Here is a 26,955-nt window from a genome sequence, read left to right as displayed (position 1 = left end):
TCCCTGGGGTGAGTGAGCCAGAAGAGGAGCTCCTGATACTTTGGGGTCTCCGGGCTGCAAGGCTGGATCCAGTCTCCTCCTGTAGCGAGGTTCAGGAATCCTGCTCTGTGGGAACTCTTCCTGAGTACAGGTGGCCTCACAGGGCCCTGCCCAGACCCCACGTGCCAGCACCACGTGCTAGCTTTTGCCTAAAGTCTCCTAACTAACCGCACACCTGGGACTTGGTGCCCTCATGCAGGAGAAAGGGCTGGGGTTTTCGGATCGCTGTGGGATGCTGGTGAAGCCAGCAGGAGTAGACTTTCTAGAGCAGTTTCCCACCCCCGAATGTCGGGCTGGGCTGAACAGGGGGCTTCACTCACCATCACACCCTCCCTTGGTCCCTGCCCCTCCTGATCCCACTTCCCCCAACTCCCCCATCATGGGAATGCTCCCGGGAACCATTTGAAATGGAACCTTGGGATCCGGGTCTGCTTCTGGGAGGACCCAACACAGCAGACCCTCATCCATGGCTGGATAGTCTCCTCCTCCACTCCATCGGCAAGGACAGCAGAGTGGGGTCTGCTTCTTTGTGTGGACTCCAAGGAGAGACCCCGGGATCCGCATCAAGTGTGGCCTAGAGGTGAGCTGCCCTGCCTGAGCTGTGGGGTGGGGACGGGCAGCCCCACCGGGCAGGGACGTTGAGAGGAGCAGACAGGAAGGGGTGTGGGAAGGTGCCGCTGCAGCTTGGGGCCCCATGCGGGAGACCCGTCCAGCGGGGCCCACCTGCTTGAGCCGCTTGACCTCATGCTCCAGCTCCACCTCGCGGGCCCTGGCGTTGAACTCGCCCAGGCCAGAGGACGAGCTGCGCCCCCGGCCTGGCCGCTCGCAGTCCAGCTTGTACATCTGCAGGTGCTCTAGCTCCTTCCGCAAGTCCTCGATGAGCTGTGTGGGGGAGGGGCTGGTTGGCGGGAGCTCGGCCACGGGAGGGAGCCCCGGTGCCCGGTGCCCTCCGGCCTGGGACCCACCTCCTGCGTCGCCTCCCGTTCCTTTTGGAACTCAAGGCGGTTCTGCCGCAGCTTGTCCGTCACGCGCTTGTACAGGTCCGTCTCATCTTTGAGCCGCAGGCTGGTGTCCTCCAGCCGGTCACACATGCGCTGCCGCTCCTGGATCGGGGGACTGGGTCAGGGAGGACGGTGCCCAGAGAGGCTCGCTACACCCCAGGGACGTCGGGGGGCTCCGGGTCAGCCACCTGGACAGGCGGGCAGTCCGACCAGCCCCCCTGAACACAGCCCTCGAGTCACGGCTTAAAGAAACAGCCGGGTCCCTTAGGATTCTAGAAACACAGGCCTCTGAAGCCCTTCGATGGTGCCAGATGAAACCTGAATCAAAGGTGCGGCCAAACAAAAGCTAGCCTCCTTCTCTCTTTTTTATTACTACTTCCCCCCATTATATAAAAAATTATATTCGCTGTAAAAAAAGTTTGGAAAATCAGAAACATAGCAAGACAAATTACTATTCATACTTTATTTTGTTGTTGTTGTTGTTAGGGCAAACTAGCAACTAGAGGCCTTTGTGGCCAACACCGCCTCTGTGGCTTCAGCTCAAGATCGGAGTCTGAGGGACACTCCTAGGCCTGCTGCTCACCTCATCCAGCTTCTCTGTTTGTGACTTGAGCCGGGTCACTGTTGTTCTGAGCTCGGTGTTTTCCTCCTCTAATTGCTGCACCCTGGGAAAAGGAGAAAGACAAACATGTCAGAAACGGAGGTTATCTTACAACGGATGGACAGTCTACAGCGATTCTCTGCTTCCTGGAGGAGGGAAGATACCAGAAAGCAAGAGAGAGAGAGAATATGACTAGTTGTTCCAGATGGGTAATACAGCTTCGAGCTTCCTGTCATCCAAGGCAAACTGGGAAGGACACCGAATTACCATCCTTCTGTTTGTGATAAAAGGAAACACTCATTTGTGAATAAGAACATAGGATTCTTTTCCACATGTGTCCTTAGAGCCTGAAACAACACAGAGGACGTTTTTCTGCTAAACAAAGAGAAGGTCCTCCTGTGGCTGGTGGTGGCAGGTCCCTCCCGCTTGGAAAGCAAAGACAGCGTTTGCGTTTCTTTCTCCCCCCAGCGTCTCTCCCAGGCTCTTTGCTCGGCCCTCCCCGCAGCTGCCTGTGACATCCACAGGTCATCGTCCTCTGTGTTAGTGTCCAGAGGGGGCTGTCCTAACAGGATCCCATGAGGAGACACAGCCCAGGTACCCAGGTCATTTTTTTTTTTTAATTTTTTTTTAACGTTTATTTATTTTTGAGACAGAGAGAGACAAAGCATGAACGGGGGAGGGTCAGAGAGAGGGAGACACAGAATCTGAAACAGGCTCCAGGCTCTGAGCTGTCAGCACAGAGCCTGACGCGGGGCTCGAACTCACGGACCGCAAGATCATGACCTGAGCCGAAGTCGGCCGCTTAACCGACTGAGCCACCCAGGCGCCCCTATACCCAGGTCATTTTAAATGACCTGAAAAGAGGGCAGGTGAGTTGGGCTGTCAGTGGCACCGGAACAGCACAGGGTCATTTCTGCCACCGATTCCTGCCGAACATTCCCTCTCCTTCATACTTGTTACTTCCTTCCTAGAGTGATGGCTCCACTGCTCTCTCTGCCAGGGGCCTAGGTAGCTTCCCAGTGGCCTCCCTGGCCTGGGTCATTAGGGAGGGCAGCCCTGGGACACCAGTCTTCACCTGTGTGTACTGTTCTGATGTGTAGCAACCCACCTGCCTTCACGGTCATTCTGTCGGGCTGGGAGGGAGGACTGACAGATGGGGAAACTGAGGCCCAGAAAATGACACAGGATGTCCAAAGTCACGGAGCTAAAGGGTAAGCAACCCAGATTCCCAGGTCAATACTCCTCTCCCTACCGGCCTCAGGTTCCAGCAGCTATACTTGCGGCCCAGAAGCCCAAAAGAAACCGGGCCCTGCTTTTCCATTTACGTTGGACCCAGGGGCCCAGGGTCGGTGCACCCAGGTGTTCAAGGTCAAGGAGACTGACAGCAGGGGGAGCTCCGAGCCCGGACATTAGACCCAACCCAGGAATAGGGGCAAGACCACAGTTTTTTAACCTATCCTCTTGTTGACAGACTTGTGAGCTGTCTCCAGTTGTACTTAGTAGAAATAATGCTACCAGAAGGTTCTTGTATATACTTCCCAGCAAGCATGTCCAGGTGTTCAGGTATCAAGAGGAGAACTGTTACAACAGGGGGCTTTTCTTCAGGCTGTTTTCCGATCCATACCACGGGGATGGTGCCTGTCCCACGGGCCCGGACCAGGAGTGGAGGGCGCCTCTGAGGCGGCCCCGTCCCCAGCAGGCGCCCACCTGGTGTTGAGCAGCTCGATCTCCGTGCTCTTCTCTCTCTCCAGCTTGCCGTAGGCCTCACGGTGTCGCCGCGCCTCCTCCTCCAGGGCCTGCTCGGCCATGGTCTCCTGATCTTTCACCATCTCCTCCAGCTCGTGCACCCTGAGGAGACAGAGGGGCGCGCGCCCCAGTCCAGGGCCAGCTCTCGTGGTGTCTTCCCACCCTGCCCCCGCCCCTGGCTACGGGAGGCCCCGAGACCCTGGCTCCGTCATAGCTCTGCTGCGGGAAGTGGCGATGCGTTTGCCAGACCTGTGGGTCAGCAGCTTCACTGACAGATGAATGCGGCTGCCACGGCACGTAAGGAGACGTGTACGAGCCACGCACGCCACGGGGCGAGGGTGGGGAGGGGAGCGCCTGGCGGTCAGCCCAGAGGGGAGTGAGGCTGCACGGAGAAGGCGGCATTCCCAGCCAGGCGTGGGGAGGGACAGCAGGCCTCGGCACGGCTGTGTGAAGCAGCCCTCGGGCCTTGGCTTCTCTTCCCGCTCTCCTCCTCCCTGGTCCCTACCCCTCTGACCAGTAATTCAGCTACTGGGCACCTTGACTCCAAAACCACGCATGTCCTTGGATAGGGGCCCTGAACATTCAAGACCCAGGAAGGGGCCAGGTCCCACCGGGCACGCTCTAACCCCACCACTGGCAGCCTAGCTGGCCTATCAGTCTGGGCACATTTCACTGGGAATAGTCCCTTGAGGAGGCTACCCTTCTGGAGTGTTCCAGAACTCATCTTTCGGTCCTACAAGGTTGAGGGCCAGACCCTAGGCAGGGATCAGTTTACCAAATCTCATGCCACCCCGTGAGGACAACTACATGCTACATGCACTACCTCACTGCACTCAGGGTCAGCGGGCCCCCATCGGGAGGAGGGGCAGCGATGCCCGGACCCTTCCGCTAGCAGCACGTGCGAGCCCGACTCACACCAGCGTCTCTCTCTGCGGAGCTTGTCCCCAGAAACGGGGTCGGGGGCGGGCGGGTGTCAGACTCTCATCAGTGTAGGACAGAGAAATACGGGAGTGGATCCCAACTCCTGCCTTACACGCACCCTGGGGCTGCAGATATGGGGGTCAAGGTCAAGCTCCGAACTGTTTCTGAGTCCCCAGAGACCAGTCTTCCTGTGCGTCCTGCATGGGCACAGCCAGGGAGCAAGGGGCTGACACATCACAGCCTCTCGGAGAGGAAGGACAAGATGTGCAGTTCACCTCCCCAGCTTTTCTCAGGGCCCTCCCCAAGCCCGTTCCCGAGTCATGGCCAGGGCCCAGCCCCCCAGCCTCCGACCTGTGCACAAGCTGTGTGTTCTCCTGCTTCAGCTTGCTCTTCAGGTCCCCATTGGTCAGGCTGTCATTCTCCAGTTCTGTCACTTTTTTTTCCAGGAAGCTCACCTGCAAGAGGGAGGCAGAGGTGGGGGTGGAGGAAACCTCGGAGTCCACAGGACCGAGAAGCTAGAGACCGTGGGACAGAAGCCATGTTTGGTGAGCGTGAGGGTCCCCACGCATACGTGTCCGCGTTATCGGGGCCACCTACCCCCAACTCCTGGGCAAGGACAGGGTCTCTGTCTCCCGAGTCCCCAGATAGCTGCTGGGGGGCTCCCCATGACCCCCGGGGAGCACACACACATTAAGCCTGTCCTCCACCCACTCAGGACCCACCTTCTCCGTGATGTCGTTGTCACAGGAGTCAATGCTGTCTCGGAACAGGTCCTCAGTGCTACCATCACTGCTACTGAAGTTGCTGCTGTGCATGAGCTGCCTGCGGGGGAGGGGGGAGGTAGCTGCAGAGGCCGGCCCTCCAGGGCCTGGGGTCCACACTGGGCTATGGGCTGAGAGCACCCAGTATCTTGGGGAGAAGGCCAGGGACCCCTCCAAGGAGGCTGTCCTCACCCAGTCAGGGGAGAAGAGTTGCCTGACCTCTGAACTCAAGAGGTCACCCAGCTCAGAGGCCAGCGGATGGGCCGCTACACCCCTCCAGAGTCCCTGACAGTCCATCACGGGTCTGGCCTGCTGCCTCAGCACCCTTTTCATGCCGGTGTTCGAGCCAGTAACTACCCAGTGACCAGAGTGGGCACATGAGCCCCCGACCACCTCCCTCCAGCTACAAAACCAGCCACTGCAGGTAGACTGGCTCCATGGTCCTGGCAGAGGGTCCTGGCCTCCTGAGGCCACCCAGCAAGACTCAATTCCTCCACCAAACCGGCTCCCGATGCATCCCTGGGGACCCTGGGAACGGGAAGGAGACCCACCTAGACTGTGCAGGGCAGGGGGTTGGGTCGGTCTGCAAATGGGTAAAGACTTGCCGGAGGCAAACCCAGCTACCACGGTGAGGTTCCCCCTTCCCGCTCCCTGCCGGGCAGCAGCCAGGTCTCTACCCAGGGCCTGTTCCGTCCCACTCCTGCTCTTGAGCCAGAGTCTGGGCACTTGCTGGCAGCTCCCAGGGCCCTGGGAGTGGACCCGGGCCAGCGTGCATGAGAACCTGGATCCCGAGATCCAGAGCGGGAGCCTGGAAGTCCCAGGAAGTTAGCTGGGAGGATTTAACCCGGAGCAAAGTGACCAGCTCCAATGGGGCACACTTGTGCCCAGTCTCGGTCAGCGGGATCCCCAGGATCTGCTGGTACAGCTGCCGGCTCCAGGGTGCGGGGCAGGGCACCAACAGCCGTGAGACGCGCCGGGTCTCTTGGGGCCTCCCTGGTGCACCTGCCTGGAGCGGAAACAGCTAAGGGTTTGCAGAGGCCGACTGCTCCACTGCCACAAGGGGCAAGGGCGGCCCCTCCCTGTCAGAAGTAGAGGTCTGATTGCTCTGCCTGCACTCCTGGGGGTCTCTGTTTCCCTCTGTGCATTGAGCACACGCAGGGCACCGGGCACTGGCTGGGTCTGGGCTGCCCGCATGGAAAGGGAGACAGTATTCCACCCCTCCTCCCAAGGTGGGGGGGTCTTACCGTCCAAAGGCCGTGCTAGAGATCTTCCGGTTAGGGCTGCAGGGGTGGGGGTGCAGGAGGGAGAGAGAAAACAGTCATTGAACAGAGGGGGCTCTAGTCCACTCCTTACTCTGCCTTGGCTGCAAGATACCAGTAGGTGCACTACGGGGCTTTGTCCCGCCCGCTGCAGGGAATTCACTAATCAGCTGGGTCCTCAGTAGAAGCACCCTGAGGTTCCTCTTGCAGAAAAATGCAAGCCCCCTAAGATCAATCCCACCCTGACAGGGCCCTCACTTGCCAAGACAGAGTGGGGCCGCCTTGCCTGCCGCTTCCCCCTCTGGACCCACCCCCCACCCCCAGCCCTGGCCGCCCATCCCTCTGCTGGGTCCCGGGGGCCTCACCTGTTGGCCTTCAGGTTTTTCAGTCGGGCTTCCAGGTCATTCAGCAGGTTGATCTTCTTACAGCACTGAGAGCAGTAAACATCCAGCAATTCGCTGTTGTAGGTGTGCCGCATTTTCCTGGGTGTCTGCCCCGCACTGATTCGGGAGACAGAAATCAACCTCTGCTGTCCAATCTGGTGCCCTACCCCATCCTTACTTGACTGGGTTCCCCAATGCCTGGGAACCTTTTGTGTGTGTGCTTAGGGGCAGAGGAAGTAGAAATACAGCAACAGATCCTCCCTCCCTCGATACTCTCAGAGGAAAGGCCAATGAACAGTACCCATTTCACAGACAAGGCGATGGAGAGCTAACGTCAGAGTGAGTAATGACTAGGTGTGGGGGAAGGTATCACAGTAGGTCACCTAGAAGGACCCTTCGACACCGAGGTTCTAGGAAGCAAGACAGCACACACCCCTGAGTCTGCAGCCTCCCAGGTGGGCTAATTCTGTTTCTTCCCCAAGCCAGAAGGAGGCGGGAGGAATTCTAGAACCTCCAATCAGGGTGCAAAGGCAGCACCCCCAAGCTCCAGGAGCAGACCCCAGGTAGCTTAGGACTCTGCCCTCTGACCCGCCCTGGGATGAGGTTTGGTTGGTCCGGCCGCTTTTCCCGGGCCCCAAATTGCCATTCCAGACCACAGGGCCACCTGGAAGACACTGAAGATCCCAGGTCCGAGTAAACGTTGGTCCTGGTCTCGTCATCGGGGCAGGGGCTGCTGGGGGCACAGTCCACGTCGTCCCCCTCTCCATAGTCTTCAAACTGCTCCTCGTTGCTGATAAGCGAGGTGGTGGAGTGTGTGGAGAGGTCCGACGTGGTCATGGATGGGGCGTGGCCCAGGGACCTGGGTGTTACAGAAGGGCTGTCTGTTAACACAGCCCCGTCCACAGCCTGTGCCGGGGACCTTCCTGGAGGTCAACTGGTGCCACAGAGATCAGAAGCCCGAGTGTGTGCTTTCTGACCTGGCAAGTGCACTTTGGGGACCTCATCCTAAGGGAAGTGTCTCACCACAGAAACAGTTTCTGCACAAGAGGTGCGCAAACCGATGCTTCTCTACAGCGACAAAACATTGCTTACAACTGAACGGTTTCCCTACATCAAATTAGAATAAGTTATAGTGAGTCATAGTATATGGGGCCTCCTGGGTGGCTTAGTCGGTCAAGCGTCCCACTTTGGCTCAGGTCACGATCTCACGGTTTGGGAATTTGAGCCCTGCGAGCCTGCTTCGGATTCTGTGTCTCCCTCTCTCTCTGCTCCTTCCCCGTTCATGCTCTGTCTCTGTCTCTCAAAAAATAAACAAGTGTTAAAAAAATTTTTTTTTTAAGTTATAGATGTATAATATAAAATTATATATTCTATATTGCTAATAGTAGCTAATTAAATGATTAAGTTACAGTTGTAAAATTTTAATATATATTAGTAAATATCAAATTATGGGTTATCTAATTGTTGAAAGGTCTGCAAAAAATACTAGCAATAATATGGGAAAAACTAATATAAAGTTGGATATAAAATTTAAATACAGAAAGGAAAGGTTGATACAGAATAAGGAAAAGTAGGACATAAAAGTATTTACATGGTAACAGAGCTTGGGTTTGGGTGGTGGGACTGTGAGTTACCTCCCCACCCACCCCCCCCGCCGCCATTCTTCCTTTCCTACCTTTTCCAAGCTCTGTTTAATTGGCTTGCATTCTAGCAAGAAACGGAAGTTTTAAAATAAGTAACAACGAGCTACTAGATGAGGCGCTTCTCCCAGTTTATAGAAGGGATTCACTGCAGAGAACATGGGTCGGAGACCCTAGGCCTCTCATGGGTGACCCACGGTGTGGCCCGTGACAGTGTCCAGGGCTGGCTGAGCCCTGTCCACAACCTGAGAACCGAGCACTGCTTGTCACCTGCCGAAATAGGTCTTCCCGTCCGTGGTTGTGAGGCCAGGTCTACGTATCGCTACTCAGAAATGAGGGTTTCTCTGACGTCCTGAGCCTCTGAGCTCAAAACTGGGCAACTTGAACCGGGGACAAGAAGCAGGGAAGTGGGTAAGGCCGTAATTCTCCCACCGTGCCCTTGAGCAGTCCTGGTCTCTATCTGAGAATCACTGGGTTGATGACAGGGCACTAATGAGCAAGTCTGCTGGGACCGCCACCCTGTTGTTGTTGAACTCACTCATCTGCCCTCAGGCTCCTCAGCACCTTGGGATGGATTCATCACATTCCAGCTCTTTCTCCTATACATTTTATTAAAACCCTCAGCGTCCCCTGCTGGCCACCTCCTGGCGACTGGTCCCGAAGAACAATGTGTACGATCAAGTGGCAAATGGCCAGCCAAAAGGACAACGGGTCTGTGGTCCCTGACCAGCTGTCCTTGGTGGCTGGTCACAGTACGGCTGTCACACTGCTCCCAGGAAGCAAAATGGATGAACTACTCCAAAGACCCCACCGAGAACAGCCTGACTCCCAGAGCCACTGGAGCCTGAGAAGCTCTGCCCTGCGAAAACGTACAGGAAATTGCTTTTTTTTTTTTTGAAGGTCAAAAATGATTAAGAATTGACAATTTCATATGGTTCAACTGATACTAGAACCCCTCTCCTCCCTCTCCAAATCTCTGGGTTGGCCACGACCACCACCTTCCTGTATGTGGCGCTCCAGACAGTTTTAACTCACTTGTCCTCCGGCAGGAACAGGCCCCCGAGCCCTCCGTCCTTCTCCTCGGCAGGACTCCCAACCGACCCCTCCAGGCTCTGCATGCTCTCCATGGGGCTGTCCATGTCTGACTCCGGGGGGCCCTCGGGTGGGGCCAGCGTCATAGCCTCCTCCTCGTCCTCGGGAAAGAAGCTGGGGTCCCTGGGGAGGAGCTCGCCATCAGCAAAGGTAGGGCCTGGCACCTCGCTGCCCTGGGAAAGACAGAGGACAAAGTGAGTGAGGCTGGCTCCCCGGGGCTCAGTGTGCCTCATCAGACCGCGAGGATGTCGGCAGGGCCAGGGATGGCAGGGACTGGGACACAGGCAGGTCCAGACCTCAGGACCTTGAGAATAAGAATACCCGGCAGGTGATTCATCTTGGGCCTCTCACAGCAGCTGCCTCATGAGAGCCCGGTGAGGAGCCAGCACCACCGGGGACAGCCATCCGTGGAGAAGAGCCACAGCTGGGCTGGCTACATTGCTCAGGACACCTGGACAGCTTGCTCGTCGGGGTCCCCATCACAGCCCACACAAGGAGCCAGATGGCTTCGTGACTGAGTTAAGGGCACAGCCACAATGAACGGCTACCAAGAACGACGACCCCGACCTAGCGGAGTTTGATGCAGCGGGATAGAGGGATATCCACGCACCATGGAACCTGCCCTCCAGGACTCTGGGCACATCAGATCACCTCCGTGAACCTCGCTTCCCTCGGTAAACTGAGAATGACTGTGGAATCCTACAGGATCACTGTGTCACGGGGTAGGACCTCAACGTGGCACCAGCCGGGGAAGGACAGCGTGCCTTGGCCCTGCCACGGCCGTGCTGAGGAGCAAGGACACAGAGCCCTTCAGTTCCGAGCAGGGGTGGGTCCCCGGTGCCTAGCACACTGCCCAGCACCACGCCAGCACGAGATAAAGACCCGCCTGAACTTTTGCCAAAATCACCTTCTAGGTTATGAGCTCTGGCTCCGTTCTGAGAGGCAGCGCTCCGCAAAACCACCCTTGGGGCTGCCGCCTCTGAGGGGGCACTGCTTCCACCTGCTCCTGTCCGAGAGGTCAAACTGCTCCCAAGGATCTTCCATGTGGCCCGCGTTGAAGGTGCTCCCTGCGGCCCCGGGACTGCAGCCAGGGGAACAGTAACAGAGGCTGTGAAAAGCCCCCAGGCACCCCAGACAAGAACAGGATTGGGGACATCCAAGGAAGGTGGTCAGCGGCAGGCTTGGCTGTGCCCACTGAGAAGTATGCCGTCACCTGCTGCTGTAGACACCCTGGCCCAAGAATAGATGGCTGTTAATGAGCCTGGCTCCCGCCTGTCCCAGGACTCGGGCGGAGCACCGGCTGCACTAATAAAGTCGGCACCAGGCAGCCAGGCCCCCCTGGCTGTGGAGGCCGAGGGGCTGCGTAATTAAAACTACCCTCGTGTTCACACGGCCCTTTCCACCTGAATGTCACCAACCCAATCCCACAGGGCTCCCGACCGCGTCGGATCCTGCACCCAAAGCAAGCTCTCCGTCCGCAAGCCCGAGGCTGCATCCCAGCAGAAACAAAGGGAAGCCAATGTTTCCCGAGCAGCCACTAAGTTCCGGAGGCAGAGCGGACAGTGAATACGTAATCTTATCTGGCCTTAGGACAGCTCTTCAGGATAGCGATTCTTAGCCCCACTTTACCAACGAGGACATGGAGGCTCAGAGAGTCACCTGCCAGGAGTCTTCTAGGCCAGGAGGCGGAGGTCGCCCCACCTACCTCTGACCACCACACGCTCGGTTCCGTCTATCAGTCATGCAACCCATGCTCCTGGAGCTTCAGTCTCACGTAGGGACAGATCAGTAATTATGAAGCCCAGGCATTCCACCTGCTGCAGCCCCCACGTGCTGCCCACTTCCGACCCACAGCAGGAGACTCCTCGGCTCAGCGCGTGGAAACTGGGAGAGATGCCAGGCAGGAGGGAGACGGCTCACCGAGGAGGGCCGTGCTCTGTTCCCTCACCTGCAAGCTTTCTGCCTTCCCAGCCACAAGGGCAGGGGAGGGTTGGCACTCGCTGGGAACGCCTGCCTTGTGGCTTACAGGAGTCCTCGGCCACTTCCGGTCCTCACAGCCCTAGGAGTTGGGTCTCCTTTCCCCTCTCATACGTGAGGTGACTTACCCAGGGCCCCGCCGGAGAGAGGGGCAGGGCAGGACTGGACCGGGAGCCACCAGTGCCCATGCTGTCCTCATAGCCCCATCAGCAGGGGTCCTGAGGAGGCTGCTGCCCACCGAGCAGAGGCTTGAGGCAGGCAGGACACCAAGTAGAGACCGGGAGCCATGCTCCTCAGGCATCCGGCTTGGCCTCTGGCTAACTCATGTTTGTCCCCTTGGACACGGAGATACGGAGGCCCAGTTTCTGCCAGGCACTCTGCCCAGAGACACCCAACTCACCACACGGAAGTGCGGACCACGGCCTCCTCCCACCTGATGTCCCAGAGCAACATCCCCCTCCTGACAGCTGGGCCAAGAGAAAAGAGGGGCCTGTCTCAGCTACAGGTGGGGCAGGAGGCGGCTTGGAGGCCCCCACAGGGGTCATTCCCTCCCAATAAGGCCACCACTTCCTCAGGCATAGTTTTACCCTCTGATCGAGCAGAGTCCACATCTGTCTGGCCTTTTGCACTTGTCGAAGGATCTGGTCTGTCTCCCACACATACCCCCGTCCGGCTCGGACGACAGCCCCAGGAGAGCTCCAGGAGGTGCAGAGGGCAGGGATCGAGGATTTACAGGCTTAGTCTGACGCATGGGGAAGGTGAGGCTCAGCGAGCAAGGGGGCTGCCCTGGAGCTTCCCCGCTGCAGGAGGCCCCGCTGTGACCCGAAGCCAGGCTCCTGACATGCCACGTCAGGGCCCTCAGCCACCCCTCGCTACACGCGCTCTTTCAACATGCCAGCCTTGTAAAATCAGCTGCCTCCCCACGCTGACACCTTTTCACTGTTTGCCCAAGGCAAGTTACGATTTCTAGAACCTCAAAACCATTTCTAGTAGCTTTCTTCTAAATTCAAGTAACATAAAGACAAGCTCTCAGAAAAGCTATACCCTGGCTGGTCTGGGACAGTACTGGTTTGGCATCTGTCCCGGACAAAAGTGGCCGTGTCACCCCTGCTACTCCCCTGGGAAAATCCTGACCCTGCTCCCATTCCTCTGGGCCCTCTGGGGAAGGGCTAGGTATAGCACCGGGCCTGGGAGGGGTGCCCCTGGAAGTGGGGACAGCCTGCCCTGATCCCGAACACCTCAGGAAGAGAGGCAAAGCGGGAGCAGGTGCTAGCAGGTGTGACCCCTCACTGGCTTGGAGACCAGGCAGTATGCCCTCCTCAAGAAGCTGGGCCTGGGGATCTACCCAAAACCAGGGGTTTCTGGAGAGATCGGAGAGGCCGGAGGCTGGGAAAACACGCCCTAGGCAGCTGCTTTGGCAGGGCAGGTCGGTATCACCAGTGTCCCCCTCCGCGTCCCCACCCCGTCTCCAGCTGGGACTGGATGCAGCTGGCCCCTGGCTGGAAGTGGGAGCCGGGAGGCACCCAGCCTGCCTGTGGGGCCCCTCTCCAGTGACAGCAGCAGGCCCTAAAGTCACCCCTTCCTCTGTAGGAAGTCGGCCCAGGCCGAATTCAATAGCTGGTGAAAAGGACCGACGGCGGGAGAGGGCATCCCCGCCTCAGAGGGGCCTCCGGTGCCCACCGTCCACACTTCCAGAAGGCGGCGAGGCAGGGCCTGGACACGATGACGTCGTTTGGTCCCGCCCGTCACCCACCCGGCCCTCAGGGGATGCTCCCTCCAAGCCACACACGTCACTACTCCATTCTCCTGGCGGCTAGTGCACGGAGGGCACGGGCCTGAGAGGCCCCACTCCACACTCCCCGTAAGAAGGGACCCTATGGTAGTAACCATGGCGATGAGAGCACCTGAACCCCCAACAGGCAGCACCGCAGCGAGCACATGGCAGGCGATTAGCAAGTATTTGTGGAAACGAACTGCCCTGCAGAACGGTGAGCTGGGGAGAGCCCACCCATGGCGACCTCGAGGCGTGGGTGCCCATCCGACTTGGCCACTGGCCGGCCGTGTGACCCTGGAGAAGTTGTTCGACTTCTGAGCCTCATCTACAGACGGGTAGAAATGCCTGCCCGGCAGGATCGCCATAGAGAACGCAGAACGATGCCTCGTACCTCACGGGTGCTGGGATCGTGGCAAAGAAGAGAGCGGGCAGAGTGGCGCTGGGAACGAGCTCTGGAGGTGGACCGACTGGGTTCAAACCTCGGCTCCACCACTAAGTTCTGCAACCTTAGGTTTACTTCTCGGTGCCTCGGTTTCCTCGTCTACTGACGGAGTTCACGATGATCAGGAAATGAGTTAGGACGTGTGGTCGGCACACACGGAAGATGGTCAACAAATCTGAGCTATTCTGGTTGAGAGGAGACAAGCAGGGGTGCCCCTGTTGGCCCGTGCAGCCCCGGGAGCCTATCGCTTTGACCCCCAGGGGCACACTGAGTGGAGGCAGGCTGGGTTCGGCTTCTGGAAGCCTGAGCTGCAGGTGCCTCTTTCTTTCTGCGCCCTCCCTCCCACCCCCAGGGCCATCTTCTGTGTATGCTCTTGGAAGGTCTCTCTGCACATTAATTACATGCTTTAACACGCGTTAGGATGAGACACTGCGCCGGCGAGGGAGTCCAGGAGGCTGGGGCACATCCACCCCCAGCCCCGGCAGTGGCTCTGCTCGCCAGGCAGTAACTTAGAGCCAAAGAACAGCTCCGTGGGGACAGGGCTGGGTAAAAATAGCTTGAGCGGGCACCTCCCAGCTTCCCTCACAGCCAGGCACCAGCGGGCACACGTGGAACCCCACTGCAGGAAGGCACTGGGCGGGGGGTGGACACAAACCAAGCTTCGTGCAGTGGGGCTGGGCCAGGGATGAAATCCCTCCTCATAATCCCAGCCAGCCCACGGCCCGGGAAGTGACAGGCCTGCTCGAGCTCTCGCTGGGCCCCACAGGCAAAAGATTAAGGAGCCAACTTGTAGATGCCGATGCTCCCAGGTCCAGAGGGAAGGGGTGGGCTTACCTGGACTGGGATCCCCTGCCCCCCACTGCGGCTCAGCCACCCATCAGGCATGGCAGCAGCAGAGATTAGTAAGCAATCCAGGCTGTGCCCACCTCCTGCCTGTGGCTGCCAACGCCCACACTGAAGCCAGGCCTGGCTCTGCTGGAGGGAGGCCGGTGCTCATCAGCGGCTGATAAGATTCTGGCTCAACAAAGGGTTACTCAGATGCCAGTCAAGGGGCAAGGGTGGGAATAAAGGGGGAGGGGAGTATCCACGCAGCAAGGCTGGTGCCTAAGCCTCAACTTCTGAACAGAAATAACGGCTCAGATACGAGGCCCCAGCTCATCCCCAACAAGGTCAAGGGCAGGCATGGGGGCACCAGGCCACCAAGCTAGCTATTAGAGTTCATTTATCGCCCTTCTTGGCCAGCCCTGGGGACTGACTGCATACTGTCAGATAAAAGCTCTGTGGCCCAAGCTGCCCACACAGGTGGGGGAGGCCAAAGCCAAGAAGACAGGACAGACCGCCATGTCCCCATTCCCAGGGGCCAGATCAGAGAGTGGCCAGGAACCATCCCTCTGTAGTGGTGGCAGCCAAGGCAGCTTTCAGGCTCTCTCCTCCCGGCCAGGGGCCCCTGGATCCACCTCTGGAACCCTCCTACCACCAGCAGCTCCAGACCAGCTCTCAACTGGGCTGGCCACTCCTGGCACAGGAGCCTTCAGGGGCAGACCTCAGCGTAGACCTTCCAAAAACTACTTTAACCTAACACGGACCTGCAGATCCAGGAAGGGGACAAGAGTGACAACTGGGGCTTCCTCGGGAGCTCATCTGTCTCAAGAGGGAAATGCTAAGAGGGTCTGATTCTCACATCAGCCCCTCGAGGGAGGGTCTAAGTCACCCAGCTTTACGGATAGAGAGACTGGGGCTCTCAGGCAGACTTGGTTCAGTCCCGGATCTGACCCCCCACTGGCTGTGGAACCTCAGGCTGGTACTGAGAAGAGAAAGAGAAAGTCATGCTCATGTTTCTCAAGAACTCACATGCCATTTGCATGAAGCAAAGGCAGTCAGGGAGTTCTCTACTGCACACGCCAAAACAGCAGAAGGGGCATGGAAGCCCATGTGGCCCTCTTTTCCATTTTTTAAAAAAATGTTTTATTTATTTTTGAGAGAGAGAGAGAGCACGTGCACACACGAGTGGGGAGGGGCAGAGAGAGAGAGGGAGACACAGAATCGGAAGCAGGCTCCAGGCCCTGAGCTGTCAGCACAGAGCCCGACGCGGGGCTCGAACTCACAGATCGTGAGATCGTGACCTGAGCGGAAGTTGGACGCTTAACCGACTGAGCCAACCCAGGTGCCCCTCTTTTTGATGTTTTTAATTGTAACCCTTGAGCTGTCTCTCTTCCCAATCTCACACCTTCTCCCCACAACCAACGCTACTGCTAAGGTAGTATCACAGGAGTGCAAGAGAAAGAGAGGGCATGAGGTAGCTCCCAGAAAAATTCAGAAACAAGGAGGTCTGATAGCCCCCTGGCAGCTAGATTAAGACGAGGGGTAAGCAAATTTCCTGCAGGGTGGCCAAGCAGAGGGACTGAGCATTAAGGGATCTGGTGTTGCCCCAGGAAGGGGCCAGGAAGGAGGGTCTAAAGCAGACCCTGGCAGCGCCCATCCAGGCACCGGGCAGAGGTGTTTGGTCTCCTGGCCTGCATGTCCAGCCTGTCCCAAGGGCGGTGGGGTCCAACTTAGCTGGCACCAGAGCTTGAGATCATTCAAAGTCCATTCAGACCTTCTAACCAGCTCCCCGTGTCCAAGCTCACCCACCACCCTTCTCATCATAGCAAACATCCAGGAGCCTGCCGAGCACGGGGAGAGGACTGCCCAAGTTCACTGCCAGAGCGCACTTCTCACTATAAATGAAGCCGCTGGCGTTCTGGCTCTGCGTGTCCACCTAGGGACAATCTGTGGGCATGGGTAGCACTTGAGTCCCAGCGGTGAGGGAAGGGCCAACGAGATCTGGTTTTCAGGCCTGTTTAGGCTTTGGGCCAGACTGGGGACCCTGCTGGAAAGGCTCCTCACAGTGAGGTGATGCACTCCACCAGAGACACTCCAAGCCCTCTTTCCCCACCCTGCCACTTCCAACCCAATAACATGTTGGAGCACGTCAAATGTTAGCGGTTAAAGAATAAAAACGTATTACTACAAAATCTAATGGAGAAAAAAATGTTATAAAAAAAATGCTGGGGGCGGGGCGCCTGGGTGGCTCAGTCGGTTGAGCGTCCGACTTCAGCTCAGGTCACGATCTCGCGGTCCGTGAGTTCGAGCCCCGCGTCAGGCTCTGGGCTGATGGCTCAGAGCCTGGAGCCTGCTTCTGATTCTGTGTCTCCCTCTCTCTCTGCCCCTCCCCGGTTCATGCTCTGTCTCTCTCTGTCCCAAAAATAAATAAATGTTAAAAAAAAAATAAATTTTTTTTAAAAATAAAAAAAAAAATTGCTGGGGGCATCTGGGTGGCTCAGTCAACTGAGCATCCGACTTCGGCTCAGGTCATGATCTCACAGGGGTTCACGAGCTCAAGCCCCACTTCAGGCTCTCTGCTGTCAGCATGCAGCCTGCTTTGGATCCTCTGTCTCCCTCTCTCTCTCTCTGTCCCTCTCCCACTTGCCCTCTGTCTGTCTCTCAAAAATAAATAAACATACAAAAAAAAAAAAAAAAGAAAGCTTAAGTCATCTGAAAGGAAGGAAAAAAAGGAGGAAAAGGAAGACCAAAGCTGTTAACCATAGTGATGCATTAAATGAAAATGGGATAAAGCATACTATTAAAAGACAAATACTGTCACACTCGATAAAAACAACAGCTATGTGCCATTTACAAGACACAAATTTAAACATCAGAACGCAGGTCAAAAGTAAAAGAAGGAAGGGGCGTCTGGGTGGTTCCTTCCCTGGAGCATGCGACTCTTGATCTCGGGGTCGTGAGTTCCAGCCCCACGTTGGGTGTAGAGCTTACTTTTAAATAAATAAATAAATGAATAAAGCTGGAGATTTTAATTCATCTCTCTTGGTAACTGATGGAGCAGGCAAACAAAAGAACGAGAAGGGAGACAGAAGATCTGAACCACACCAACTAGACCTGACGCAAACAGCACACTGTACCCAACAACTGCAGAAAAAAAACCACTAGGTCGAAGGTTGATGAGGAATGGGATGCGTGCACAGCACCGAAGAGTCACCCACGAGATTACTACCAAACACCACTCCCCTCCCCATCATCTCTATCATGGAGAAAGTAGGCTATTGTCACTTTAACGCAGGGATCAAACCTCGCATCACTAATTGGGAACACTCAGACGCTGGCCTCCTGATGTGATACAAGAGGAAGGACGCAGCCTCACGGCTCACGTAGTCTTAACAAAACACTCCATTCTAATCGGGCCTGAAGATCTAACCTTTACTAAACAGGAAGATGTAGGATAGAGGAACAAGTTACACAGCACTACAGAGAAAAACAGCAGGCAGACAGGATGTGGCAACTTCTACAAGACAGCTAGCTGGCCTGATCGTCTGAAAAAGAGAATGTCCTAAAGAAGAGAACAGGGATTTTCTCAGATCAGTAGTCCTTAGCCTTTAATGTACATCAGAATTGTGTGTACATGTGTGGGGGGGGGGGGGCGGTTATGGTGGTGATGAATTGCTAACTTGGGCTGAATCAGAGTTTCTCATTCAGTAGGCCTGGGTCTGCATTTCCATAGACTGAAATAGGTTTTTGTAAAAAGTGCATCTCTAACACGTTCTCGGGTGATGCTGCTGGTCCCAGGACCACCCCGTGAGGACCACTGTTTTAGATTTATCAAGAGACAGAAAAACTAAATGCTAGCCTTGATTAGATCCCAGTTCAAACAAGCAAACACCCACCTAGCTACAAAGGACCTACTGGGGTCAAAATGGAAGCTAGGGTAGGGACTGCATATTGGGCGATATTCGGGAATCATGCTTGCTAATTATGCTTGCTAAGGAGAAATACCCCTGCGTTTTGATAACGCGTTGCCTAATTTCCTTTCAAGTGGTTTGGGGGGGCGGGGAAGTTACACACAGGGATAAAGCAAATGTGGTGGCAGCACTGGTGAGTAACTGGGGCGTGCAAATCCTCACTGGGACGGTCTTCCTTCCCGTCCTGCTCCATGATGCTCTGTCCTGCTTGCAGGGGCTGACTGGGGCACCGTGGAGGTCCTCTTGCGTGGCCGATGGAGTCACGGCCGTTGTAGGGGCCGTAAGGTGGGCTCTGGCACCTTGGGGGCTGAGAGGGGGTGCTGGGGACCCCTGCAGAAGGCTGCTTCGGGCAAGACCTTGGGGAGTTATGCAGGTTTGCAGGCCCCACCCTCAACGGCTTCCCATAATCAGTTCTCACAGGTCTTATTTTTTTCAGGAGGTCGGCAGAAAGAAACGTACATAAAACACGAAAGACAGTTGCCCCAGACTTGCTGAACTGGTTAAGGAAAAGTGTAAAATCTCTGACACAGTTAGCTATTTAAAAGGAAGATGAAAAAGTGAAGCCATAAAGAATGCTGTATCCTAGAGGCAGAGGCAGCAGCAATAGGGAGCCCGGTGAAGCGACAGAACCTCAAGGGTCAAAACCCCACGAGAATAAGGACTGGAAGAGGAACAGTCTGGGTTCCAAATGATCAGATCAGGAGGCAACGGTGGCTCAGGCTCTAGAACGTAAACCAGGAGTCAGAACACGGGAACCTTTTCTGAATACGGCACTTGGCCAAGAGCCACCCCGACAGGCCCATCGGCAACAGTGGGCCTTTGCCCACAGGCAGAGCTGCCTCCCATCCCCTCCACGCAGGGCTCTCTCCCTGCACACCAGGCTCTGCTCACACTCCTCTCCCTCCTCCCCCTGCAGGACGGTTCCAGAGAACCTTTCTGTTATGGGCAGAACTGTGTCCCATCACCCCCCAAATTCACATGGTGTAGTCCCAACCCCAGTACCTTACAGTGTGACTGCATTTGGACAGAGGATCTTTAAAAACGTAATTATGGGGCACCTGGGTGGCTCAGTCGGTTAAGCATCCGACTTCGGCTCAGGTCATGATCTCTTGGTTCGTGGGTTCGAGCCCCGCATCGGGCTTCGTGCCGACAGCTCAGAGCCTGGAGCCTGCTTCGGATTCTGTGTCTCCCTCTCTCTCTGCTCCTCCCCCACTCATGCTCTGTCTCTCTCTTGCTCTCTCTCAAAAATAAACATTAAAAAAAATTAAAAAGGTAATTATATTAAAATGAGGTCATAAGGGAGGGCCCTAATTCAATCTGACCGGTGTCCTTAGGAGGAGGAGGAGGAAGACATTAGGACACACGGACACCCATGCCCACAGGGACCACGTGAAGACACAGGGAGAAGACAGTCACCTGCAAGTCAAGGAGAGAGGCCTCAGAAGAAACCAGGCCTGCATACACCTTGGTCTCGAACTTGAGAAAATTAATTTCAGCTGTCTACGCCAGCCAGTCTATGGCACTTTGTTGTTCTGGCGGCCCTGGCAGACGAACACCCCTTCCTTCCCTGCTCGGAAGCCTGCACGGAAACCCCCCAGCGCCACCTGGGTTTGTCAGCCCCCTTCCCACCCTGATAATAATGGCAAATTCCTTCTCGGCCAATTCAGTTCAACCTCTACAGACAGCTACTGGGCCTCTAGAACCTCAACAAGAGACTTGGGGTCTCTGCTCAAAAGAAATGTTAGCAGTATCTCAAAATGATGGTGAGAGAGAAGCCATTTCTAAAGAGACTAGATTTTGCTGACGCCGAAGCTTGGTGGATCTAGAATGATCAGGATGATGTTCTGTAAACATCATAAGCGTGTGTGTGTGTGTGTGTGTGTGTGTATACATACATATATATGTATATACGTATAAAACAGTCTAAGTAAATTATTTGTTTCTTGTGTTCTCTGAATAGTAATATTTCAATTTTAAAGGAAAGCGTATGTGCAATCCAGCCAGAGACATTTGAAACTGCTAAGGCAATTTTTGTTTACTCAGAACTGTATTTAGTGTGGTTATAGTACAAATGTAAAAGTTATTTTACCTAAAAAGTGAATGGTTAACAAGGGAAGAGATCAGCAGTTAGCCCCAGAACCACGGGCGCGTGCCAGTGTCTGATCCTGGGGCAGGCCACCTCTGTGGCCAGGAGCACCCACTAACTGAGCAAGGTATTACCAGTTTCTCCATGCCAGACAGTATTTCTGGTTACTTGAAACTCAGAGCAGACTTCTTCCCCTCAACTGTGGTCGGTTTGGGAAGGGGGGCCCCTACCACTCCTGGGACACGTGGGCACCTTGGCTCCGACACCAGCCTCCCTCAGGCCTGGTCAGGACTGGAGCTCCCCTCCCGCTTTGAGGCTGGCTGTCCAGGGTCAGGGATGGCGACCGAGGGGCCAGGCAGACACTGTGGCTGAATCTGGCTAAGTGACCCATCTGCAAGCAAAAACCACAGGGGAGGTGGCCCCAGGGTGAACTGCTCCCGGAGGGACCAGGCCCTTGATGGGATGTGACCATTCTAACAGAGGCCTGGGTCCCAGATCTGAGTGCCCAGTGAACGTACCTCCTGAACAAAAAGGATTCAGGGGCCACCTGGTCTACCTCCGCCCCCAAACGGAGCTGATAGTCTTGATTTTCAAGCGAGAACGTGGGCTTCAGAGGCAAACTGTTGGGGATTAGGAAAACAAAACTTAATTGCTTCTACATCTGGAAACCAAATCCGGCAGCCAGCCCCAAGAATTCCAGGCACGTCAGCTGATGGAGAAGCTGCAGGTCAAGGGAGGGGCTTCCTGTGAGTGGAGTCCCCCCACACGCACCTACCCGAATCCACAAGACAGGTCCACGTCATGTGGCCAGGTGGGAGAAAGGAAAGGAAGGGACCACACAGGAGCACCTACCAGGTGGCATCTGCGGTGTGCTATACTGAGGTGGTCTCGTTTTCTTCCCCCAAAATCTCTGCAAGTAAACACGGTCTCCTCCTTGCAGGTAAGGACCCGGGGTCCAGAGAGTTGAATTGACCTTCCCCCAAAGTTAGGCTGCCATTTTTCTCTCCAGCCCTGTTGTCACGCAGGATAGAGCCACGTGAACCCGAAACAGGAACCCCCGGACATCAATCACCCCATCTAAATTCTCAGAAAAGACTTCCCAAGCGCCCCCCCCGCCCCGCCCCGGGAAGCATCAGCTCCCACCCAGCCACCGGCCCTACTGCTCAGGAAGCCACAGCCAGGTGTCGAGCAACCCAAATGTCAAAGGCGAATTAACAGGCTGCAAGTTGAAAGGGGCGCACATCAAGGGTTCTCCTGGCTCTTTGAACAGGCAGCTATTTTGGGCTACAAATTATAGCTTTTAAAGATGTGGCTGTTTGAAGTGAGGGCTTAATGACTCACACAGTCAAGAGTTTGTGGGGGCTCGCTTTGGGGGCTCCGTGTTTTACCATCACAATAAGAGTGTAAAGAGGGGCTTGGGATGGGCCAGCAGTGGCCCAGGTCAGCTCTCCTGCCTCTCACAGTCCACCAGGTGGACCGAGCCATATTCCTTCATGGGACACCCTCAAACGAGGGGACGTGAACTTCCCAGGGAGAGGCTATGATCTTTCTGCTCCAAGGAGAGCACATCTGAACGGAGCTGACCAACAGGCCAGAGCTGGGCAGGTCCCTACTTCATCCCCTTCTTTGCACAGAAAGCTTCAGGTTTGCAGGGCGTCTGGGTGGCTCAGTCGGTTAAGTATCTGACTTCAGCTCAGGTCATGATCTCACAGTTTGTGGGTTCTAGCCCCGCGTCGGGCTCTGTGCTGACAGTTCAGAGCCTGGAGCCTGCTTCGGATTCTGTGTCTCCCTTTCTCTCTGCCCCTCCCCTGCTTAAGCTCTGTCTCTCTCTCTCTCTCTCTCTCTCTCTCAAAATAAATATTAAAAAAAAAAAAAAAAAGCCTCAGATTTGCAAGGCCAAGCAGAGTGCCAGCATTTACCCACAGCTAATGGCCAGAGCTTCCGGGGCAGACAGACTGGGATCAGGCAGGCCATGGGCGAGGCAACTCTTCTGCACCCCCACCCCCCCAGCCCCCTGCCAGAGCCTCTATTTTTATGACCTTTGGGCACCTCCCATCATGCCAGAACCCCAGCAGTGCTCCCAGCAGGCCCCAGTCAGATGCTCCCTGTCCTCTGCCTCTGCCAGGTCCAGCTCCCCAGGCCGGAGGTCCCAGGGCTGCCATCTCACACAGGCACCAGAGCGCAGCTTGGGGGCACCACGGGCCAGGCAGGTGGAGCCGGCTCAGGTCCCTCCCCGGGCTCTCCCGCAGTAGGAACAGATAAGGGCTCTGGGTCCAACCACAAGCCATAGCCTGGGGCGCAGAGGGCAAGAGGTCCCCACGGCGAGTACAAGGCCACCGATGGTCCATGAACTTTGGCCCTGTCAAAGGGCCCATGAGCTCCCCAATGGCCACAAAACCAGGCCCTGTCTCAGACAGGCACACGTAGTCAGTCCCGTCCAGCTGGTCTCAGCCTCCCCTCCCTTGTCCTCCAAGCTCCTGCCCAACGTTATCACCACCCCCGCGCTTTGACACGTGCTGCTCCTCGTGCCTGAAACACAGTTTCTCCCCATGTCACAAAGGCCTGTCCCTAAAGAAGCCCCCGTCAGAAAGTCACTGCACCCGGGAGGCCCATCCTTCCCCTCCCAGCCCAGAGCTGAACTCCTGGGGCCCTCCAGGCATCGCTGGGCATGAACCTCGGGCCCCTTCTCTGTCCCCATGACTCTCTCCCTGGGACACGGGGCGAGGCGACTGTACCCTACCCAGCGGGGAAATCTTTCCACCCCAGCCTTGGCACAAGAACCCACAGATTCCCCCTGTCCCCAGCCAGGAGCCGTGTGGTAGCCTTGCTCCCTGGGCAGGAGGCTGCGTCCCAAAGGGGCCACCACGCCAGCTGCTGCAGGCTCTCTGTAGGAAAGGCTGCGCCCCGACCCCGGCCCGGTTTCTCGTGGGGCTGGGTAATTCTCACATCGCTCGCCGCGCGCCAAGGACAGACGCCACCCTCGTGCCAGGGCTCACGTACCACCTCATCTGACACCATACACGATACAGAGGGAGTCGGCCGCTGGCTTCCATCGGGATCTCAGGAGGGAGAGAGGCAGAGAGACCTCCGACGAGAACACGGCTTGAAAGCGCCGCCTTCCTGGGGAGTCTCCGTCCGGCCAGCATCCCTCGCCGAGGCCCTGCTCAGAGCCGCCCACTTCCGGCTGGGTGTCCCCACGTGGCTTCAGCCAATGCCTCAAACTCAGCCCGCTGCTCTCTCAGCGAGAGGCCCACCGCGTCGACCTCACCCCTCCGAAGGCGCGGAGGTCCTGACCGCCGGCCCCACTCCTTCCCCGAGGCCAGCCAGGCTGCCCGACACATCCTGCTCACCCGGGCCCCTGCGCCTCCACCCCTGCAGTTCCCGGCCCCGAGCTCCTCCGTCTGTCTCAGGGCGTGCACCCCAAGGAGACAGAAGGTGGTCTTAAACAGTCGAGAGAGACCAGGAAAGAACACCTCCCTTAAGCACCTAGCATGTGCCAGGTGTTTTTGTGCATCAGCCACCATAGAGAGGAGAACACTCAGGCTCAGAGAAGTTGGGTAACCTGCAAAAGGTCACAGAGCCGGCAGGGCTGGGATGTGGACAAGGTCTGACCTGGATGCAGCAAGAAAGGTATAGACAACAGGTTGAACCTTGCAGGCCACGGGCCCAGGGGTCAGCAAGGCTAAAGAATGTGGGCTTGAGCTGCCGCCCCCACAGCCCACTAGGCCCCGGACCCCTGTCAGCTGAGGTTCCTAGGGCCCATGCCACCCTGGCCATGAGGCAGAGCCCCCTCCCCTTTCCCTACGCAGGGAGCTTCAAAGAGGCTACATGTGGGAAGTTTTTACAGGAAGGGAGAGGGGAGAGATGGGAAAGAAAATTGCTAAAGGGAAACACACGTGAAAATGAAAACTCGGGCACAGTGGGAGGAGGAGGGAAGGAAGGAAAAGGCGATGTTCGAGGATTATAAACGGAGTCAAGAAGCCCAGATAAATTATAACCCCTTCCCTCTGCTACCTTGGGAAGGCCAGTAACTCACTCTCTGCCTTCACCTCCCTCTCAATCGAGCTGGAATGGGACGGCGTGACCTTAGAGGATACCCAGCAAGAGAGAAACGGAGAAAGAGGCCTCACGCCCAACCATGACAACTGTACAGCCACGATCCGCATTCGGTAGGGGAAGAACTTGAGGCTCAGAGAGGTCGCTCTACTTGCCCCAGGTCACACAGCTCGTGCGCGGTAAAGCCGGAACCTGAGCCCAGGTCTGCCTGGTGTCCAACCTCGTCCCCTTGAATCACATCACAGGGAGTGTCCCCTCACACAACTTTCCCCCCACTACAAGGTGGCTCTACTCCCCTCCCCGAAGAAACTGGGCAAATCACACAAGTTATCTAGAGGTTCCTTAGTTTCTGCGCTTCGTTAAATCCCAGAGGCCTTCGATTTTTAAGACGCGCCATTATTCCGAGTACACCAGGAAAGAAATGGTGCTGCCAGAAAGGACAGCATGCCAGCGAATGTACGACACACGCCAACCAAAGATGTTAAAACGTGGGGGGAGAAAGTGTCTGACAGTCTGTAGAATACGGTGTGAGTGGGGAATGGGGACTCGGTCACTGGTCTTTAGACTGTGTGTGACGCGAAGGGGAGAGGACATCTCCACACACGCACGTGCACTCACTCACGCACACCCGGCGGCTATGGGACCCTTCTCTGCTGGTAAGCGACACAGTCTGGCAGGTAAGACCCGCCTGTCAACAAGAACCCTTGTTTCGCCAGGAGTACGTCGCAGTGACAGGCAGAGGCCGTCCTGACCACCACACACACGACAGCAGGCCCGGCCAGCCTCGGCTCCGTGGAGCGGCCCACCTCTCGGCGGCCAGGCCCGGTGAACAGGTAGGCTCGCCCCTTGGAAAACCACCAAGGGCAGTCACCCGACGCGGCACGTGGCTGCACAGTCCACACCTTTCTGGCCCCTCTCCTGCTCTCCTGGGGCCTTGTAGGCAGAGGCTGGGGGCTGGTGGCGGCACGGGGGCACACCGCCCCAAGCTGGCTCCCCGGCCAGGCACAGGCGGACAGACGGGTAGGCCCCAGGCTGCAGGTGAAGGGGTGAGGGGTGAGGGGTGGGCCACACCCCGGCACAGCAGGCAGGGCAGGACAGGAAGGACCAGGTAGAGCCCCGCACCACACCCGAGGGAGACGCCTGTCACCTCGGAACACGCTTTGCATAGCATTCACAGACTGTCACCGCCAGTCACTTCGCTCCAGCCCCAGGGTCCGCACCTACAGAGGCTGAGTGGGGCTATTTAAAAGACACAGGGACTGAGGAAGAGTGGAGTTTTGCTCCTCCCGTCAAGGCCTTCCCATAGCAGAGTTTCTTCTCTACTGCTTTCCTGTCTCTGCAAAAAATCCCGCGAGGTGCTAAGGTTATCAGTCACAAGGATCCAACCAATAGAACTAAAAATAACAACTCACTCACACGCCAGGCACAGTTTCAAGTGCTTTTCGTACATTTACGCGCCTCACCCTCATCTTGCACAGGAGGAACGGGAGGCGCAGAGAGAGGACAAATGGTTCGCCCAAGATTCCTGGCAGGGGCAGGATTTGAATGCAGGCCGCCCGACTCCGGAGCCCAGCCTCCGGGGCACCACAGCACCCTGCCTCTCTAGCTAGCTCACCACCCACCAGGTGCCAACCAAGCAAGTGTCCGAAACCGCTCTGGGCCTCTTAGGTGGCAGGGGCCCAGTTTCTCTTCGCCATCGCCCTACGGAGACTCAGAGAGGGGAGGCAGCTTGCCTGGAGTCCCAGAGCGAGCAAGCCACAGAGCCAGGGTCTCAACAGAGACCAAAGAAATGTTCTTCTACTTGAAGAAACCAGGCCCTGGGTGGCTGAGCATGAGAGGAAGGCACCGGTGTTTTGAGGTGGGTATTTCTCCCAGGAAAGCCAGCAAGGAAAATCCTACTCCTGTGGGCTCTCCTGTCTGAAGAGAGAGACAGAAGTTCGGTGCAGAGCAGACCTCGCCCACCAACCCCACTCAATGACCCTCTTACCCCCAAGTCTGCTGCAGACCACACTGGCTACTGGAAACGCAGGTTCCCTTTCCATGCAGTTAGCCTTGCAGACAGCGGCGGGGCGGGGACAGATGACTAAGAGAGAGAGAGCTCCCTCCCACTCTCCCACACTCCAGTTCTGTTCGGGCCTTCCTCTTTTTGGTCCCTTAAAAGAGAAAGGCTCCCAGGAGCAGGGCCACAGCTATTAATAATAACTGCCACAGAGTTTTGTTTTCATTTGAATCGTGTTTACATCGCTGGGAAAGAACCCACTTGTCTGGGAAGACGAAACAGGTTGAATCAATGAAGAGTATGGCCGACAGTCGGAAAACTTCCCGTTTCTTGAAGGAAGTCAAGAAGCGGGGTTCAAAACGTTGGTGTTACTAGTACCAGCCGG

General features: G+C 56.6%; 1 protein-coding gene across 3 annotated transcripts in view; it reads right to left on the bottom strand.

The window, feature by feature from the left end:
* The window catches only part of RAB11FIP4 (RAB11 family interacting protein 4), a 124,244-nt gene that overhangs the window by 7,992 nt on the left and 89,297 nt on the right, over positions 1 to 26,955 (bottom strand). For 2 of the 3 annotated variants that reach the window (XM_060646724.3, XM_060646725.3), the window contains 10 exons: positions 9,387 to 9,616; positions 7,376 to 7,570; positions 6,694 to 6,828; positions 6,314 to 6,349; positions 5,031 to 5,130; positions 4,660 to 4,763; positions 3,349 to 3,489; positions 1,624 to 1,705; positions 1,005 to 1,142; positions 763 to 921 (listed from right to left, as the gene is read on the bottom strand). In XM_060646724.3, coding sequence (XP_060502707.1) covers positions 763 to 921; positions 1,005 to 1,142; positions 1,624 to 1,705; positions 3,349 to 3,489; positions 4,660 to 4,763; positions 5,031 to 5,130; positions 6,314 to 6,349; positions 6,694 to 6,828; positions 7,376 to 7,570; positions 9,387 to 9,616 — 1,320 coding nt within the window. Of the gene's footprint in view, positions 1 to 762; positions 922 to 1,004; positions 1,143 to 1,623; positions 1,706 to 3,348; positions 3,490 to 4,659; positions 4,764 to 5,030; positions 5,131 to 6,313; positions 6,350 to 6,693; positions 6,829 to 7,375; positions 7,571 to 9,386; positions 9,617 to 26,558; positions 26,647 to 26,955 lie in introns of those variants that run through there. The other variant, XM_060646726.3, reaches the window with a different exon arrangement.

Source organism: Panthera onca, chromosome E1, assembly GCF_046562875.1.
Source record: "Panthera onca isolate mPanOnc1 chromosome E1, mPanOnc1 haplotype 2, whole genome shotgun sequence".
In the NCBI taxonomy this organism is placed as follows: domain Eukaryota; kingdom Metazoa; phylum Chordata; class Mammalia; order Carnivora; family Felidae; genus Panthera; species Panthera onca.
Note: the sequence above shows the minus strand (reverse complement) of the source record. Positions and strands in the feature narration are given on the sequence as shown.